At 40.1% G+C, this 14,145-nt stretch overlaps 1 protein-coding gene across 1 annotated transcript; it reads left to right on the top strand.

The window, feature by feature from the left end:
- The first annotated feature begins 860 nt into the window (after nucleotides 1–860).
- Nucleotides 861–4,712, top strand: LOC145031566 (Leucine-rich receptor-like protein kinase family protein). The gene is made up of 3 exons (XM_078980148.1): nucleotides 861–2,034; nucleotides 2,172–3,830; nucleotides 3,929–4,712. Exons 1-3 carry the CDS (start codon nucleotides 1,119–1,121, stop codon nucleotides 4,504–4,506), a joined length of 3,153 nt encoding a protein of 1,050 aa, XP_078836274.1. The 5' UTR covers nucleotides 861–1,118; the 3' UTR covers nucleotides 4,507–4,712.
- Nucleotides 4,713–14,145: the final 9,433 nt, after the last annotated feature.

Raw genomic sequence — 14,145 nt, 5'->3', positions numbered from 1 at the left:
TTAATACCCTTCCAAATCTAGAGATGAAGACTCCATGCCGTTACTTGTACTTGGTTCGAGGCTTTTCCCGAAATATCCTTAGTATTCACCCATCAAGATCCTATGCTTGCGCCCCATCATCTTAAAACCGTCTATGGAGTAAGGAAACCAATCAAAGAGAAGACGATGAAGAGTCACCAGTGGTAAACAATGCCTTAGATTTTATATGCAATTACAAACTATACCAATTATTATCCTGTTTGATTCATTCTTAATGATTGAGAACAATAATAATAATAAGTACATTTGGGATACAAATTAACAAGAGTTATATAAACTTTACATAAATTATCTTCAGCATCTTTCGGTTATTTTAGCTTTCAACTCGGGGTTTTTTGGTTCGATTTCCATGCCCTTGTGGTCCAACGTTTCTACAACTTTGATGCATAGGTTATTTGAGCTAGATGAATAACAATGTTCATTAGTGACCATCATAAAGGAACTTTTACAAAAACAAATCAATTGCCATTGTCGTTGATGGTTAATCTGGTGGTGGTCGAATCAATAGATAGGGACTTGGTGTTATATCCATGTTGTTGAAAGCTACCTTTACAAATCTTTTGCTTTAAAATCTGCCATTTTCAAGAAACTTTCAATTTATGTCAACTTCACTAATTAATTATGTAATAATTGTACTTACCCTTTTGACTTTTGGAAAATCAAAAGTTTAAAACTATGATTTTAATAAAGAATTTAAGATTTTTACAAAGATTCATGTATTGGAGGTCCCTATAGAAAACCCAAAATTATAAAAATTGGGTTGAAACTTGAAAACCTAAATTGGAACTAAAAAGATAGGGTAGAAGAAAAAAAAAAGAAAAAAGAAAAAGAAAAAAAGGGAATGATTTGTTTCCTCTGTCGATTTATGTTCATTTTGGGGCGTAGAATATTACATCTGGTGGCATAATTTGGAAAGCCAGCTTTTGAATCCCTAACTAAGCTTAAAAAGCTTCGACAAGATGGGGAAGATTGCTGGTTTCAATGGGTGATTTCGAGTTTCTTTCATAGAATTTCTGTACCCACATAACCCTTAGCTTTACTTTCGACTTCAATCCCGTTTTTGTACCCAAAAAAGCAGTATGCGAATGCAACTGCTTCTCTTGTTCTTGTGGGTCGTCGCCTCCTCCTCCGCCGCCGCATCTCAGGACGAACTCCGGGCATTGTTCGAGTTCAAGAAAGGGATCAGTGAAGATCCCCTCAGAAAAGTCTTCGATTCGTGGAACATTTCCAGCTCGGATCCAGCTTCCGTTTGCCCCCAATTTTATGGCATTTCCTGCGACGAAAACGGGCTTGTTTCCGCCATTGTTCTTGACCATCTTGACTTGGCCGGAGAACTCAAATTCTTTACTCTTTATTCCTTGAAGATGCTTCACAATTTGAGTCTTTCCGGCAACAGACTCACCGGCCGACTTGTTCCAGCTCTCGGATCAATGTACTCTCTCCAGTATCTAGATCTGTCCGGAAACCAATTTTATGGTCCAATTCCTGCTCGTATCAACGACCTCTACGGCTTAAACTACCTCAATTTGTCTAACAACAATTTCACAGGAGGGTTTCCAACTGGGATTCAGAATCTTCAGCAATTGATGTCTCTCGATTTGCATTCCAATTCGTTGTGGGGAGATATCGGGGTTCTGTTTTCTGAGCTTAGGAATGTGCAGTACGTTGACTTGAGTGATAATGCGTTTTACGGGTCATTATCCAATGTCGCCAACACTTCTAGCGCAGTTAACACTCTGCAGCATGTGAATTTGAGCCGCAACAGATTGAGTGGTGGTTTCTTCAGCGGTGATTCTCTTGTTCTTTTTCGAAACCTGCATGTTCTGGATTTGGGCGATAATGAGTTGAATGGGAAATTGCCTTCATTTGGGTCATTACCAAATCTTCAGGTTTTGCGTCTCAGCAATACACAATTGTTTGGCCCAATCCCCGAGGAGCTCTTGGAGTCATTGATTCCTCTATCAGAACTTGATCTCAGCCGCAATGGCTTTTCAGGTAAAGATCTTCTTCACCTTCATCAAATCAAATCAAATGCTATCCCTAATTGTTGATTTCAGATTTTGGAATATCGGATTCATTTGCTTGAATGTGTGTGTAATTAGTTTTTGGGCCAATTCTGTGTTCGATTGCAGGTTCGATTCCAAAAATAAACTCTTCGACTTTGACTACTTTGAATCTTTCATCTAATGAGCTATCAGGTTCATTGCCATCTACTCTCGGAAACTGTGAGATTGTTGATTTAAGCAACAATATTTTATCTGATGACATATCGGTTATAGAGAATTGGGAATCACCTCTAACAGTTCTAGATTTGAGCTCAAATAAATTGGTTGGAAATCTGCCTAATTTAACATCCAGCTTTAACAAACTGACGCTACTTAATGTGGGAAACAACTCGTTAAAAGGCTCTTTGCCTTCAGTTCAGTTATCATCTCCTAGCTTGGTTCTTCTTGATGTCAGCATGAATGAATTCGATGGCCCTATTCCACCTGGTTTGTTTACTTCAATGGCTTTAACCTATTTGGATCTTTCAAATAACGGATTCACAGGGGAAATCCCTCTTCGTGGGTCACAAGAGAAATCTTTAATATCACTCTCCACATATCCACCATTGGAGCATCTTGATCTCTCAGATAATACATTCACCGGTGCATTGTCGCCGGATATTGGCAACTTCCGGCAACTTAAGTTCTTGAATCTTGGAAATGATGGATTATCCGGTGAACTCCCGAACGAATTGAACAAACTAACAGAATTGGAGTTTCTTGATTTGTCAGGAAATCAGTTCAAAGGTAAGATCCCTGACGATCTTTCTCAAAATCTCAAGTTTCTTAATGTCTCCGGTAACAATTTATCTGGTGGAATCCCTGGAAACTTGAAAAACTTCTCGGATTCCTCTTTCTTCCCCGGAAACCCATCTCTGACCTCACCGGAGGGCGGTCGCCGGCCGCCATCCCCTGGTGGTTTACCTTCATCTTCTCCAAATGGACAAAAAGCTCATGGCTCAAAATCCAGCATCCGAATAGCCATCATTGTTGCTTCTGTTGTAGCCGTGTTAATGATAGCTTTTGTGCTTCTCGCATATTATCGAGCCCAAATTGGAGATTTCAGGGTCAAAACAGCATTCAATGGTCAAACGGGTCGCGATATAAAACACGGAATATCAACCCGACCCACCACATCTCTCAGCTTTTCAAACGCTCACTTGCTAACTTCAAACACAAGGTCGGGTTCCGGACCACCAGAGACAAGCAGTGATGCGGTTGACGTGGTGGTGCCGCCACCGTACCCCACCGCTGCCGCCGCTTCAGCCTCCATGATACCAAATCTAATTGACACCGATCCCGACCCCGCACCATCAGGACGTAAATCTTCTGATTCACCGGTCTCTTCCTCTCCCCGTTTTGCAGAAGCAATCGAACACGCGGTGTCTTTAGACGTGTATTCGCCGGACCGGTTCGCCGGACAGCTCGTTTTCTTTGATCCAAAATCTAACTTATCATTCACTGCGGAAGATCTCTCTAGAGCTCCGGCAGAGATTCTAGGGAGGAGCAGCCACGGAACACTCTATAAAGCCACCCTAGGTGGCGGCCATATGTTAACTGTCAAATGGTTACGTGTCGGGTTAACCAAAGATAAAAAAGAATTCGCAAAGGAAATCAAGAAAATCGGAACAATGATTCACCCAAACATTGTCCGGTTAGTTGCGTATTACTGGGGCCCACGTGAACAAGAACGGCTCACATTAGCAAACTACATCGAAGGCGATAGCTTGGCTTTACATCTTTACGGTAACCATTCCTTTTTGCACTAATTACAATAATTACAATGTCTGTATTAAGTTGTTCTTTCTGTATTAAATCAAACTTACCATATAACATTGTAACAGAGACAACCCCACGAAGATACTCGCTTCTATCATTTACACAACGGTTAAAGGTAGCGGTTGAGGTGGCCCGCGGGTTATCTTATCTTCATGGAAGGGGGACCCCACACGGGAACTTGAAGCCCACAAACATAATCTTGGAGGGCCCACAATACGAGGCACGGTTAACCGACTTTGGGCTTCACCGGCTCATGACACCCGCGGGGATCGCGGAGCAAATACTGAACCTGGGTGCACTCGGGTACCGGGCCCCAGAGCTCGCATCGTCAGCGAGGCCCGTGCCATCTTTGAAAGCTGATGTGTACGCATTTGGAGTGATTTTGATGGAATTGTTAACGAGAAGAAGTGCGGGGGATATAATTTCTGGTCAATCTGGTGCGGTTGACTTGACTGATTGGGTGAGATTGTGTGATCAAGAAGGTAGAGGGATGGATTGTATTGATAGGGATATTGCAGGTGGGGAACAACAATCGAAAGCCATGGATGAGTTGCTTGAGGTGTCTTTGAGGTGCATATTGCCGTTGACTGAAAGACCAACGATGAGACAAGTGTTGGAAGATTTATGTGCTATATCTGTTTGAATTTTATTTTTTTTGTACAATGTGTTTTTTTTTGTTTGTTTATTTATTTTTCTTTGGTTAATTTGGTTTGGAGGTTTAGAATCCAGGCTGAAAATGACGTCGCTATTCATTGTTTCCTCCACATTTTTTGTTCTTCTTTTTCTTGTGTAAAGTCCATTGATTGTTTCTTATTCACTAATTGCAGGAAACAACACATCGTTTGCCAAGTAGCCTTTTTTTTTTAAAAGTAATTTGTATCATTTTTGTTGGTTGTTCTGATTATATCGTGTTATATAATATCTTTGGTTACGAAAGGGGCAAAAGTGAAAGGTGAGGGGGTGAATGTGAGATTATGTGAAAGTTGAGGACTGAAATTGGAGTGTAATGTAAAGGAAAGGGACAAAAGTGAGAGTTGAGGGAGGGAATAGGGATGTGAGATTGATATTACCTGTCTGCACGATTGTGCTTGTAATGCACATGAGCCAACTCCATTTCACATTATAAATCCCTTTTTAAAAGATACTTTTGGGAAATTTTAAATAAGATATGATTTTATTACATGTTTTTTAAGAGAATTGGTATGTCATGGGACATTATTTATTCACATTTGGGTGTAAAGCAATGACGCGTAAAACTTAATTCTGAGGATAAGAGCTTTGATCAGATCATAACTTGAATCAGAATTGTTGTTTGTTAATATCTTTTTTTTAATTGAATTAAACTTAAAGTATGTGATTGGTTCCTGCGTCGTTTGGGAACGAATTGATTTAGCTTAATTTTGTTATCAGTTCTATTGGTCTACTCGAGATTTGACCTTAGTCGCGTCCCATGTTTGATAAGTTTTACATCACCAAACACAGAAAATCTCATTTAAATGATATTAGAGGTAGATATCGACGGTCAGACCGAACGGAGTGGGGTTCGGCATTCCTCGCAGAACGCTGGCCGAGGGCGTCGACGACCTCGGCTCGGCAACCCTATTCGGTGGATTTTTACTGATGAGAGAGAAAACTTTTGCATTTATTTTTTTTACTTTTTAATTTTATGTACCATTTAATCAATTTTTCATTTTCAACGTTATGGCTTAATACACTTTAATAAGCTTTGATTTAAAATTGGACGTTAGGTCTTAACTGATTAAGACCTTAGAAGGAGGTTTTTGCGAGCTGCAACATATGCCAGACGTACCTAGGCGTACGTGTCTGAGGTCCCGACTATGCGAGGGTAGTGAGTACGTTGGGCGTACTGTTGTTACGCTGAGCGTACTCACCAGAGAGGATTTTGGGCTTTTTAGCCTCAGGCCATTTTAGACTTAGGGTTTGGGATTTTGTTGGGCCACAAGCTTTTTAGTCGTGGGCCTTCTTGATCTTGGGTCTATTTTGGATATGGTCTATCTTCTGGGTCTTGGGGCTAATTGTATTTGGTCATTGGTAGGGTAGGCTCAATAAGGCAAGGCTTAATCAACCTTTTTAGGGTTTGGGCTATCGGGTTGGATTATTGAACTAATTTTTAATTAGGATTTCTTTACTTGTGATTTAGTGAGAGGATTTCTCGAGTCAGCAGCCCGAGTATGAATTGACATCTTTAGTCTGAGGTTAGTTTCCTTCACTGTATCTATGGGTCGAAGACACCAATATCGGCCCACTAGATTATATTTGTAGTATGAGGATTGTCTTCGTGATAGTTACATGTTATGTCTGTATTTGTTTGATGTCTGACTCTTTTGTTATGATTATATGTGGTAGTGGTAATGGTGAAATAGACCCAATACCAGTTGAAAGAGACCAAAGGGGTTGAAATATACCTAGTACTGGTTGAAAGAGTTGAAATATACACAGTATCGGTTGAAAGAGACCGAAGGGGTTGAAATATACCAAGTACCGGTTAAAAGGAACTGGTTAACGGTTTTCAGTTTATGTTTCAGTTACTTTCAGCTCGAAAGGGAAGGGATCGACCTGATCGCACTACATCCACCTATGTTTTCCGTATCACGTGATTTTGGGATTTTATACTTTGATATTATTTTACCATGAAATACTTTCGATTGTTTTGACATGACTATCGTATAATCGAAATGAATTTAAATAAAAATTTTAACATAATTTTTGGGATGTTACAGACCAAGTTTGATCTTAGGGTATTTTGAGTTGTATTTGAGATTAGTCACTATTTGATAAATAGGCTACCGTTAGAGCTAATATTCGGAGTTGTGTCTTGTTCAACGATCATTTCAGCCTGAGAAGTGAATTTTCCTCACTGTACTTGTGGGTCGAAGGCACCAATATCGTCCCACTAGGTTATGTATCCTGGTATAGAGGATGTTGATATGTTGTAGTGATCTGTTAGATCTGTTTGTTTGTCTATTGGTTGGTTATATGCTTATCTGTTTGCTGGATATATGTTATATGTTTTGTATATGTCGACATAGTATGGTTGGGTTGAGGCAATCCTACTCTGTGCGGAAGCTAACAAACCTGGGAGCAAGCCAGACATAAGTTATAGGCTAGTAAGGCAAGCCAGACTTATAATGTGGGCTCGAGAGCAAGATAGACATGAGTTGTGAGCCAAAAGGCAAGCCAGACTCATGCTGTGGGCTCAGGGGTAATCTAGTATGTTAGTTGGGGACCCAGTAGGCATGTTATTATATGTTTGTGTGTTGGTACTTGGGGGAACTCACTAAGCTTTGATTTATAGTTATAGTTTGTTGTTTTAGGTACTTTAGATGACCGCATCAAGGCAAAGGCATGATCCTGTACACCCTTCGGTTTTTATGATATTGAGATTTTGGGATACTCTGATTACTTAAATACATTTTTGAAACAATTATTTTTAATCAATTATGGTTTTGGATTGTTTTTGAAAAGTTAAAATTTATTGTGATTTTTAGGATGTTACATAATATACTAAGTCATTAATATTGGATTTGGTTGCCACATTCTTTAGATATAATTTATAAGTTATTAAAGTATTTGGTCTATGGATTTAGTATCCTTGTTCTTTAATATGAATTTATATACCATTTGCTCTTGTTTATTCAATCCATTACTACTATATTCTTTGTTTTAACAGAGTTTATATACTTTTTGGTTTTATATTGATTTTGAGTGTTAGTCTCGTGTATGAGAATTGTGATTATTATTACTCTAAATAAGCCTACCACATGTATTCTTACTAGTTATATCTAACTTATTTTGACTTGTGATCAATTTGGGACATATTTTCCATACAATTTGAAGTTAATTTCTTTTTTAATATTAAATGAAATGATTTTATACTTCTTTACAAAATTACCCTAACAAGTGTGTTTCAATTTGATATCATAACATTACTTTAAGTGAAATAATTACTAAAATTATGTTTAGACTTATTATAATTAACATGTAAAATTTCTAACAATCACAAGAACTAAAAGTTTGTACAATTCACTAATGCATAAGGTATGCATTAGTGACTTGTACCATTTGAGAGCAAGTTGAATATCAAGGATTCATGGAGAGCAAATCGCATATGGTATCGTAGGTGGCATGAGTCATTGGCAATGGCACAAGTTGTCAATGCAAGACTCATGACATCTTTGATTTTCTATCAAACTTTTATATATGTACAAGTTTTTTAAGCATGAATTACAAGTTGAATATACAAGAGTTTTCTAACTATATGAAATCTAATAAAACACAAACAATACAAGGAAAAAAAATTAGATAACTAACAAAATTATAGGATAGAAAAGCTTCTTAAGCCATTAGGGAGATTAAAGAGAATTTCTTAAATTTGAAAATGTAAAAATGATTGTATATTTATAATTTTAGGGTTAAAACGATATGCTCGTTGAAAACATATCGAAATCACAACCCACCTACTAAAATCGCAAATGAATAGGCTAAACTTGATAATTATTTTTGATATTTAATTAGTTTTTAACTAAAATATAAAAAATCATTAAAGAAATAGCCAAATATATAATTAGATCCCACCTACTAAACTCACAAGTGAATAGGCTAAGCTTGATAATTATTTTGGGAAAATGATTTAGGAGGATAACTACCTTTATGTTTGTTGACATATTAGAAACTTGCTTTTGTACACATAAATCTAACTAACTTGTTTTAGGTGTTCAATTTACACCAATATTAGTGGCTAACGCCTATTTTAACCGCCTGACTCAAATTAACTCACTTAAAAGAAATTATGTGGCATATTACGTGTTCATTACACCCTTTTGTCCGAAATTGACTTCATTTAATCAACATTCCTCACAATTACTCCCAAATCGTTCCCGGTTAATTAAGTTTTCTCAGAAATCAATCTATCGTAGCAATATGAGCTCATTGTTTGAAATTGAAGCCGAGACTTGAAATCGTCGACTTTAACATGTCAGAATCATCTAACGTACGTATCTACAATAGATTTTCACTACAATGGAATATTTGCACCCCAAATCGTTCCCAATTAATTAAGTTTCCTCAGAAATCAATCGATCTGTAAAACCGTAGATTTCAAAACAATTTTTCATTTAAAAATAATTATTTAATTCTTAAAAACACTTTTCTTAAAATCCCAATCGTAATCGAATTACAAAACATAACTCCATTTTCACTTGCATAATAAACCAGGATCCTCAAAACATGACTCTTTCCCTGGTGTGTACAATCGAGCCGGTATCGTCCCGTGATCCTGAGAGAAACCTGAAACACATAACACAAAACACTATAAGCACGAAGCTTAGTGAGTTCCCCAAAATACCACACATAACACATATTAGCTACTTGAGGCTATAACTCTGTGGGTCCGTGGACCCTACTCTGTGAACCTTCCAGTTCTAACTCTGGGAACCTTCCGGTTCTAACTCTGTAAACATGCACAACATAAATCACATAGAAATAATGCAATACAACACATAACATACAAAGCATACAAATACTCTATCACATAACTCTGGTTACCTACTCAAGGTAAAGTATAGTGAGAAGACTCACCTGGCAATCAGAAAGCAATTATATGTACATGCGAACCTCGGACTCGCCACCGCCTAACACATAAGGCAAATATCTCTAATTAATACTCGAAGTCCCAACTCTAATTAACCGGCGAATACTCTTTCCCTCTCTAGTCAGGTAATGGGTAAAAGACCATTTTACCCCTCCCTGACCTCTATTACCTCTGTTGACCAAAACTCCCAAAGTCAATATAAGACAACTCAAGTCAACGGTCAACACTAACCAGACTCGACGAGTACACAAGAGTGACTCGGCGAGTCCATGCGGGTTCTCTAAATCCTTTTTAAACCTCTTAGACATGACGAGTTCCCTCACCACTTGTCGAGTTACTCGGCAATGAATCGTGGGGCAACCCTGACTCGACTCGTCGAGTCTGCCTATGGACTCGGCGAGTTGCTCCTATGACAACCCTCATCTGACCTTCTGAGGTCAGATCTGCTTCACCAAACCATAGATCTGACTCCCTCAAAGCCAATAACCACGAAAAGGTCGAACCTTGGGCACAATTATGCAAGGTTCTACAAGCTCATTTGGGTGAAACCCTTCATTACATAACAACCCTAGCTCAAAACTCCAAATAGAATGCATAAAACAGGATGGAAAGGACTCTCTAGACCTCTTTGGGTCTAGATCTATGGCTTCACACTCAATGGGACACTATACTCCACAAATCAAGCCATAAAAGAAACTAGAAAACCCTAAAATCACCAATCTTACCCAAAACAGAAAAGGGAGAACGATTTGATATCTCTATGGTGAAGATGCAAGCTCAGAAGCTCTGAATCGACACCCCCCTTGGCCTCCCTTTGCTGGAAATGACTACTCTATTGCACAACCACCTCAAGAATGCTCCAAAATGGCTCTTCTTCACTCTCTCAGCTTTCTAGTTCGATAGGAGTCTCTCAAAGGTGTAGGTGGCCGCCACTGAAGGCCATAAGGGCCTTTAAATAGGTCCCAAACCCGGACAATTAGGGTTTTCCTTGACATCGCCGACTCGGCGAGTCCAAATACCCGACTCGTCGAGTCCCTTTATTAAACTGGTCCCCAAAATGCGATCCTACTTGACAAGTTGAGGCGTCAACTCGCCGAGTCTCCTCATTCCCCAATATAAAATACTCAAATTCCCATACCTGGATGGCCAGATGTTACAATTCTCCCCCACTTAAATTAGATTTCGTCCCCGAAATCACTCCTGAACCACCCAAAAACTTAAATCATTAACCCAAAAGGCACCACTGAAGTGATCCTCATACCGCCCGAATATCTTTCTCTAGAGACATCCAAAATCACATGGAACCTACAAAACAAAGTCTAAACCAACACTTTCACCGCTAGAAATACGCCTTCCCGATAACCGGAAACTCTAGTGGCCTGAACCGCCTCCAGACCGCCTACTCGAGCGATCACCATGATAATTGCTCCTCAAATAACAACCCTGCTTTCTCACTGGTTTTCCGATTCTCATACGACCATATGCAACAACTGACTATCTCTCCTCAAATAACAACCCTGCTTTCTCACTGGTTCATAAGCCTTCGCTCTAAATTCCATATCTCTTTTAACACCACACGAGGTCTGACCTCAGCTAAAAAAATTTTAAACCTCCACGGTTACCCATAATCATGATCCAAAATGTCTCACTGAGTTCCTCCTCGCATCAATTATCTCAGCCCAATGGCACACCAGTCACGAAATTCTCATTAACTCATACAAGGACTGCAACCCAACCGAAGATCAACTCAACACCGACCTCGGATGTTAGCTGTGCACATCTCCTGTGCATCTCGCGATATCTCTTGTACCCGAGTACTGACATATACAGGTAAAATTATCCGACGATAACTTGATAAAATTTACCTCAGAAGTCTAGAATCTCATCTCGTTATCCTCCCACTATCAAAGCCAAACTCAACTCTAGAGTTTGGGTCCGACCCAAAGTTGAAACCTCGCGTCCCAAAAACATTGGTCTCATGACTCACCCTATGCCACGCGCGAATACCATTTCCCAATTTCCTCATGCTGTGAAAAACACAACTCAACTCAAATCAAAATATAATAATTCACAAGAGAGAAGGAGACCCCCGTCTCGCTCCTCACCTAACCACCAAGCTCCAACAACTCGATACTAGGCTACTTGAGCCTAAAACTCCTCTGCATCATACTCTGATCGGAGAACACTTCATCATCACACTCCCCGTAGCATCACAACACCCTCTAACCAGTGAATACTACAGCTCCCCGTAACATCACAACATCCTCTGACTAGTGAATACTACAACTCCCCGTAGCATCACAACATCCTCTGACTAGTGAATACTCCAGATCCCCGTAGCATCACAACACTCTCTGACTAGTGAATACTACAGATCCCCGTAGCATCACAACACTCTCTGACTAGTGAATACTACGGCTCCCCGTAGCATCACAACACTCGCTCCCATTACCCATAATCTAAATCTCATACCACACCACACTATGTCCACTAACTCATGCTCCGCGGACTATCATAGTTATCTACACACACTTGCCCCGATTATGCATCATAAATTATGACGATAATCATCATAAGAAAATACCTCTTTCTTCAGAAAATCCACATTCTTAAATAATCCTTCCTGATGAAAACTCCCAAGGCTCCCACTGGAACCATAGATACTTGATACACCACAAGTTGTCTCAACTCAAGATTCTCAAATAACTCCGAAATCAAGATATCATACCCGGATACCTCGGAACACCCCAACAGAACATCACAAGATCCTACCACAACCATTGATCTCCTGCCCCAAGCATCATATAGGTACAATAATACATTTCCTCTGAACCCCATAATTAGATCTTCATTTTTCCCAATGCCCAACTTTGGTGTATCCAATTACTCAATTGGAACACGAGAAAATGCTAACGCTATGGAATATGCTGATAATTCTCCGAAACCCTTTTTCCTACCGCTCAAAATCCAAGCAAGAATACGCATACCGACCCGGGAGTTGGCTGCTCAATCATTCTCTACCTACTTGCAACGACACTGACCACTACCAGGTTCCTAACCATTGACCACCTGTCGTAGAGACATTCATCCTTGTCAAACAATTACTTCCTGCATTATCTCACTCTGACCCTTTCCTTGATCACCAATAACTCTGGTCTCATGAATTCTTACCACAGATCTCTATACCCCACTTATAACCGTTCTTGACAAATCTCTGCTTTCTTCCATACGGTACCCGGTTCTCCCCCACTCAGGGTTTGAACCATCACCAATTGGCACACAACCATCCCACAAACTATTTTCACCAGCAAAATCGCACCTGCCCCTGGAAAGTGCTACGCAACGCCTGATAATCCCCTTTAAGGAAATCAATCGATCTCATATACTATGAACCTCAGATGAAATCCTCAAGAACTTCTCGTCACGACTGCCTCTAATCGTTCCAAGCCTCGTACCAATCCAATACCAAACAACTCAACTGCCCAATAACATCACTGGCTCATAGACTAAACCACGAAATCATCATACTCTACCACCTCGACTCATCAACCAACGTTCCAACACATGGATCATCCCAAGAACAGGGACCCACTCCCATATTCAATACCCAACATAGATAGAAAAACCACTGCACTGATACACTCGACTGGACTCCCCACTGATACCATTACAATATGCCCTACTATACTCAAATAGGTGTAACGTGGTCCTCGACTATCTCAGTCCCAACTGACTATCTGCTCATGATAAATCACTGCCTCGCGGCACACATGCTACCTGATACTCTAGTGGAAAATCATCATCAATGACAACCTGCAGGGTTTACCCCCAAACACAAAACTTAAACATCATGCTTCTCATGTTTCGCACACGAATACAAATAGCACCACCCAGGTCCTAAAAGGTGACATCTCCTCTATCGACTGATTGCTCACCTCAGATCGAAATTCTCCCCTCCTTCCGAGTCCTTACCAAAATACTCTAAAAGGCTCTCGACCTCCCTCTCAAGGGATACCTCTTCGAACTCAATCATGACCGGATAACCGGAGAACCACAAACATCATTCACTACGAACCATGGTAATCATCCTATGACATCTCTTCTCAATATGCTCTGGTGTATAGTACTCGAACCATAACATCACTCCTCCATCTGTTCCGATGTATGGTACTCGAACCATAACATCACTCCTCCATCCACTCCGATGTATGGTACCCGAACCATAACATCACTCCTCAATCCGCTCCGATGTATGGTACCCGAACCATAACATCACTCCTCAATCCGCTCCGATGTATGCTACCCGAACCATAACATCACTCTTCAATCCGCTCCGATGTATGCTACTCGAACCATAACATCACTCCTCAATCCGCTCCGATGTATGGTACTCGAACCATAACATCACTCCTCAATCTGCTCCGATGTATGGTACTTGAACCATAACATAACTCCTCAATCCGCTCCGATGTATGGTACTCGAACCATAACATCGCTCCTCAATCCGCTCCGATGTATGGTACTTGAACCATAACATAACTCCTCAATCCGCTCCGATGTATGGTACTCGAACCATAACATCACTCCTCAATCCGCTCCGATGTATGATCCTCGAACCATAACATAACTCCTCAATCCGCTCATTAGAACCTTCAGAATACTCCCTGTATC

The sequence above is a fragment of the Lactuca saligna genome, chromosome 2 (assembly GCF_052625555.1).
Source record: "Lactuca saligna cultivar CGN05327 chromosome 2, ASM5262555v1, whole genome shotgun sequence".
NCBI classification, from domain to species: Eukaryota; Viridiplantae; Streptophyta; class Magnoliopsida; order Asterales; family Asteraceae; genus Lactuca; species Lactuca saligna.
Note: the sequence above shows the minus strand (reverse complement) of the source record. Positions and strands in the feature narration are given on the sequence as shown.

Excerpts from the sequence above, each read along its gene's own strand:
- LOC145031566 (XM_078980148.1), top strand. The coding sequence starts at position 1,119 with ATGCGAATGCAACTGCTTCTCTTGTTCTTGTGGGTCGTCGCCTCCTCC. Across the intron at positions 2,035-2,171 it reads CAGCCGCAATGGCTTTTCAG|GTTCGATTCCAAAAATAAAC; the intron begins GTAAAGATCTTC and ends GTTCGATTGCAG. Across the intron at positions 3,831-3,928 it reads CTTGGCTTTACATCTTTACG|AGACAACCCCACGAAGATAC; the intron begins GTAACCATTCCT and ends ACATTGTAACAG.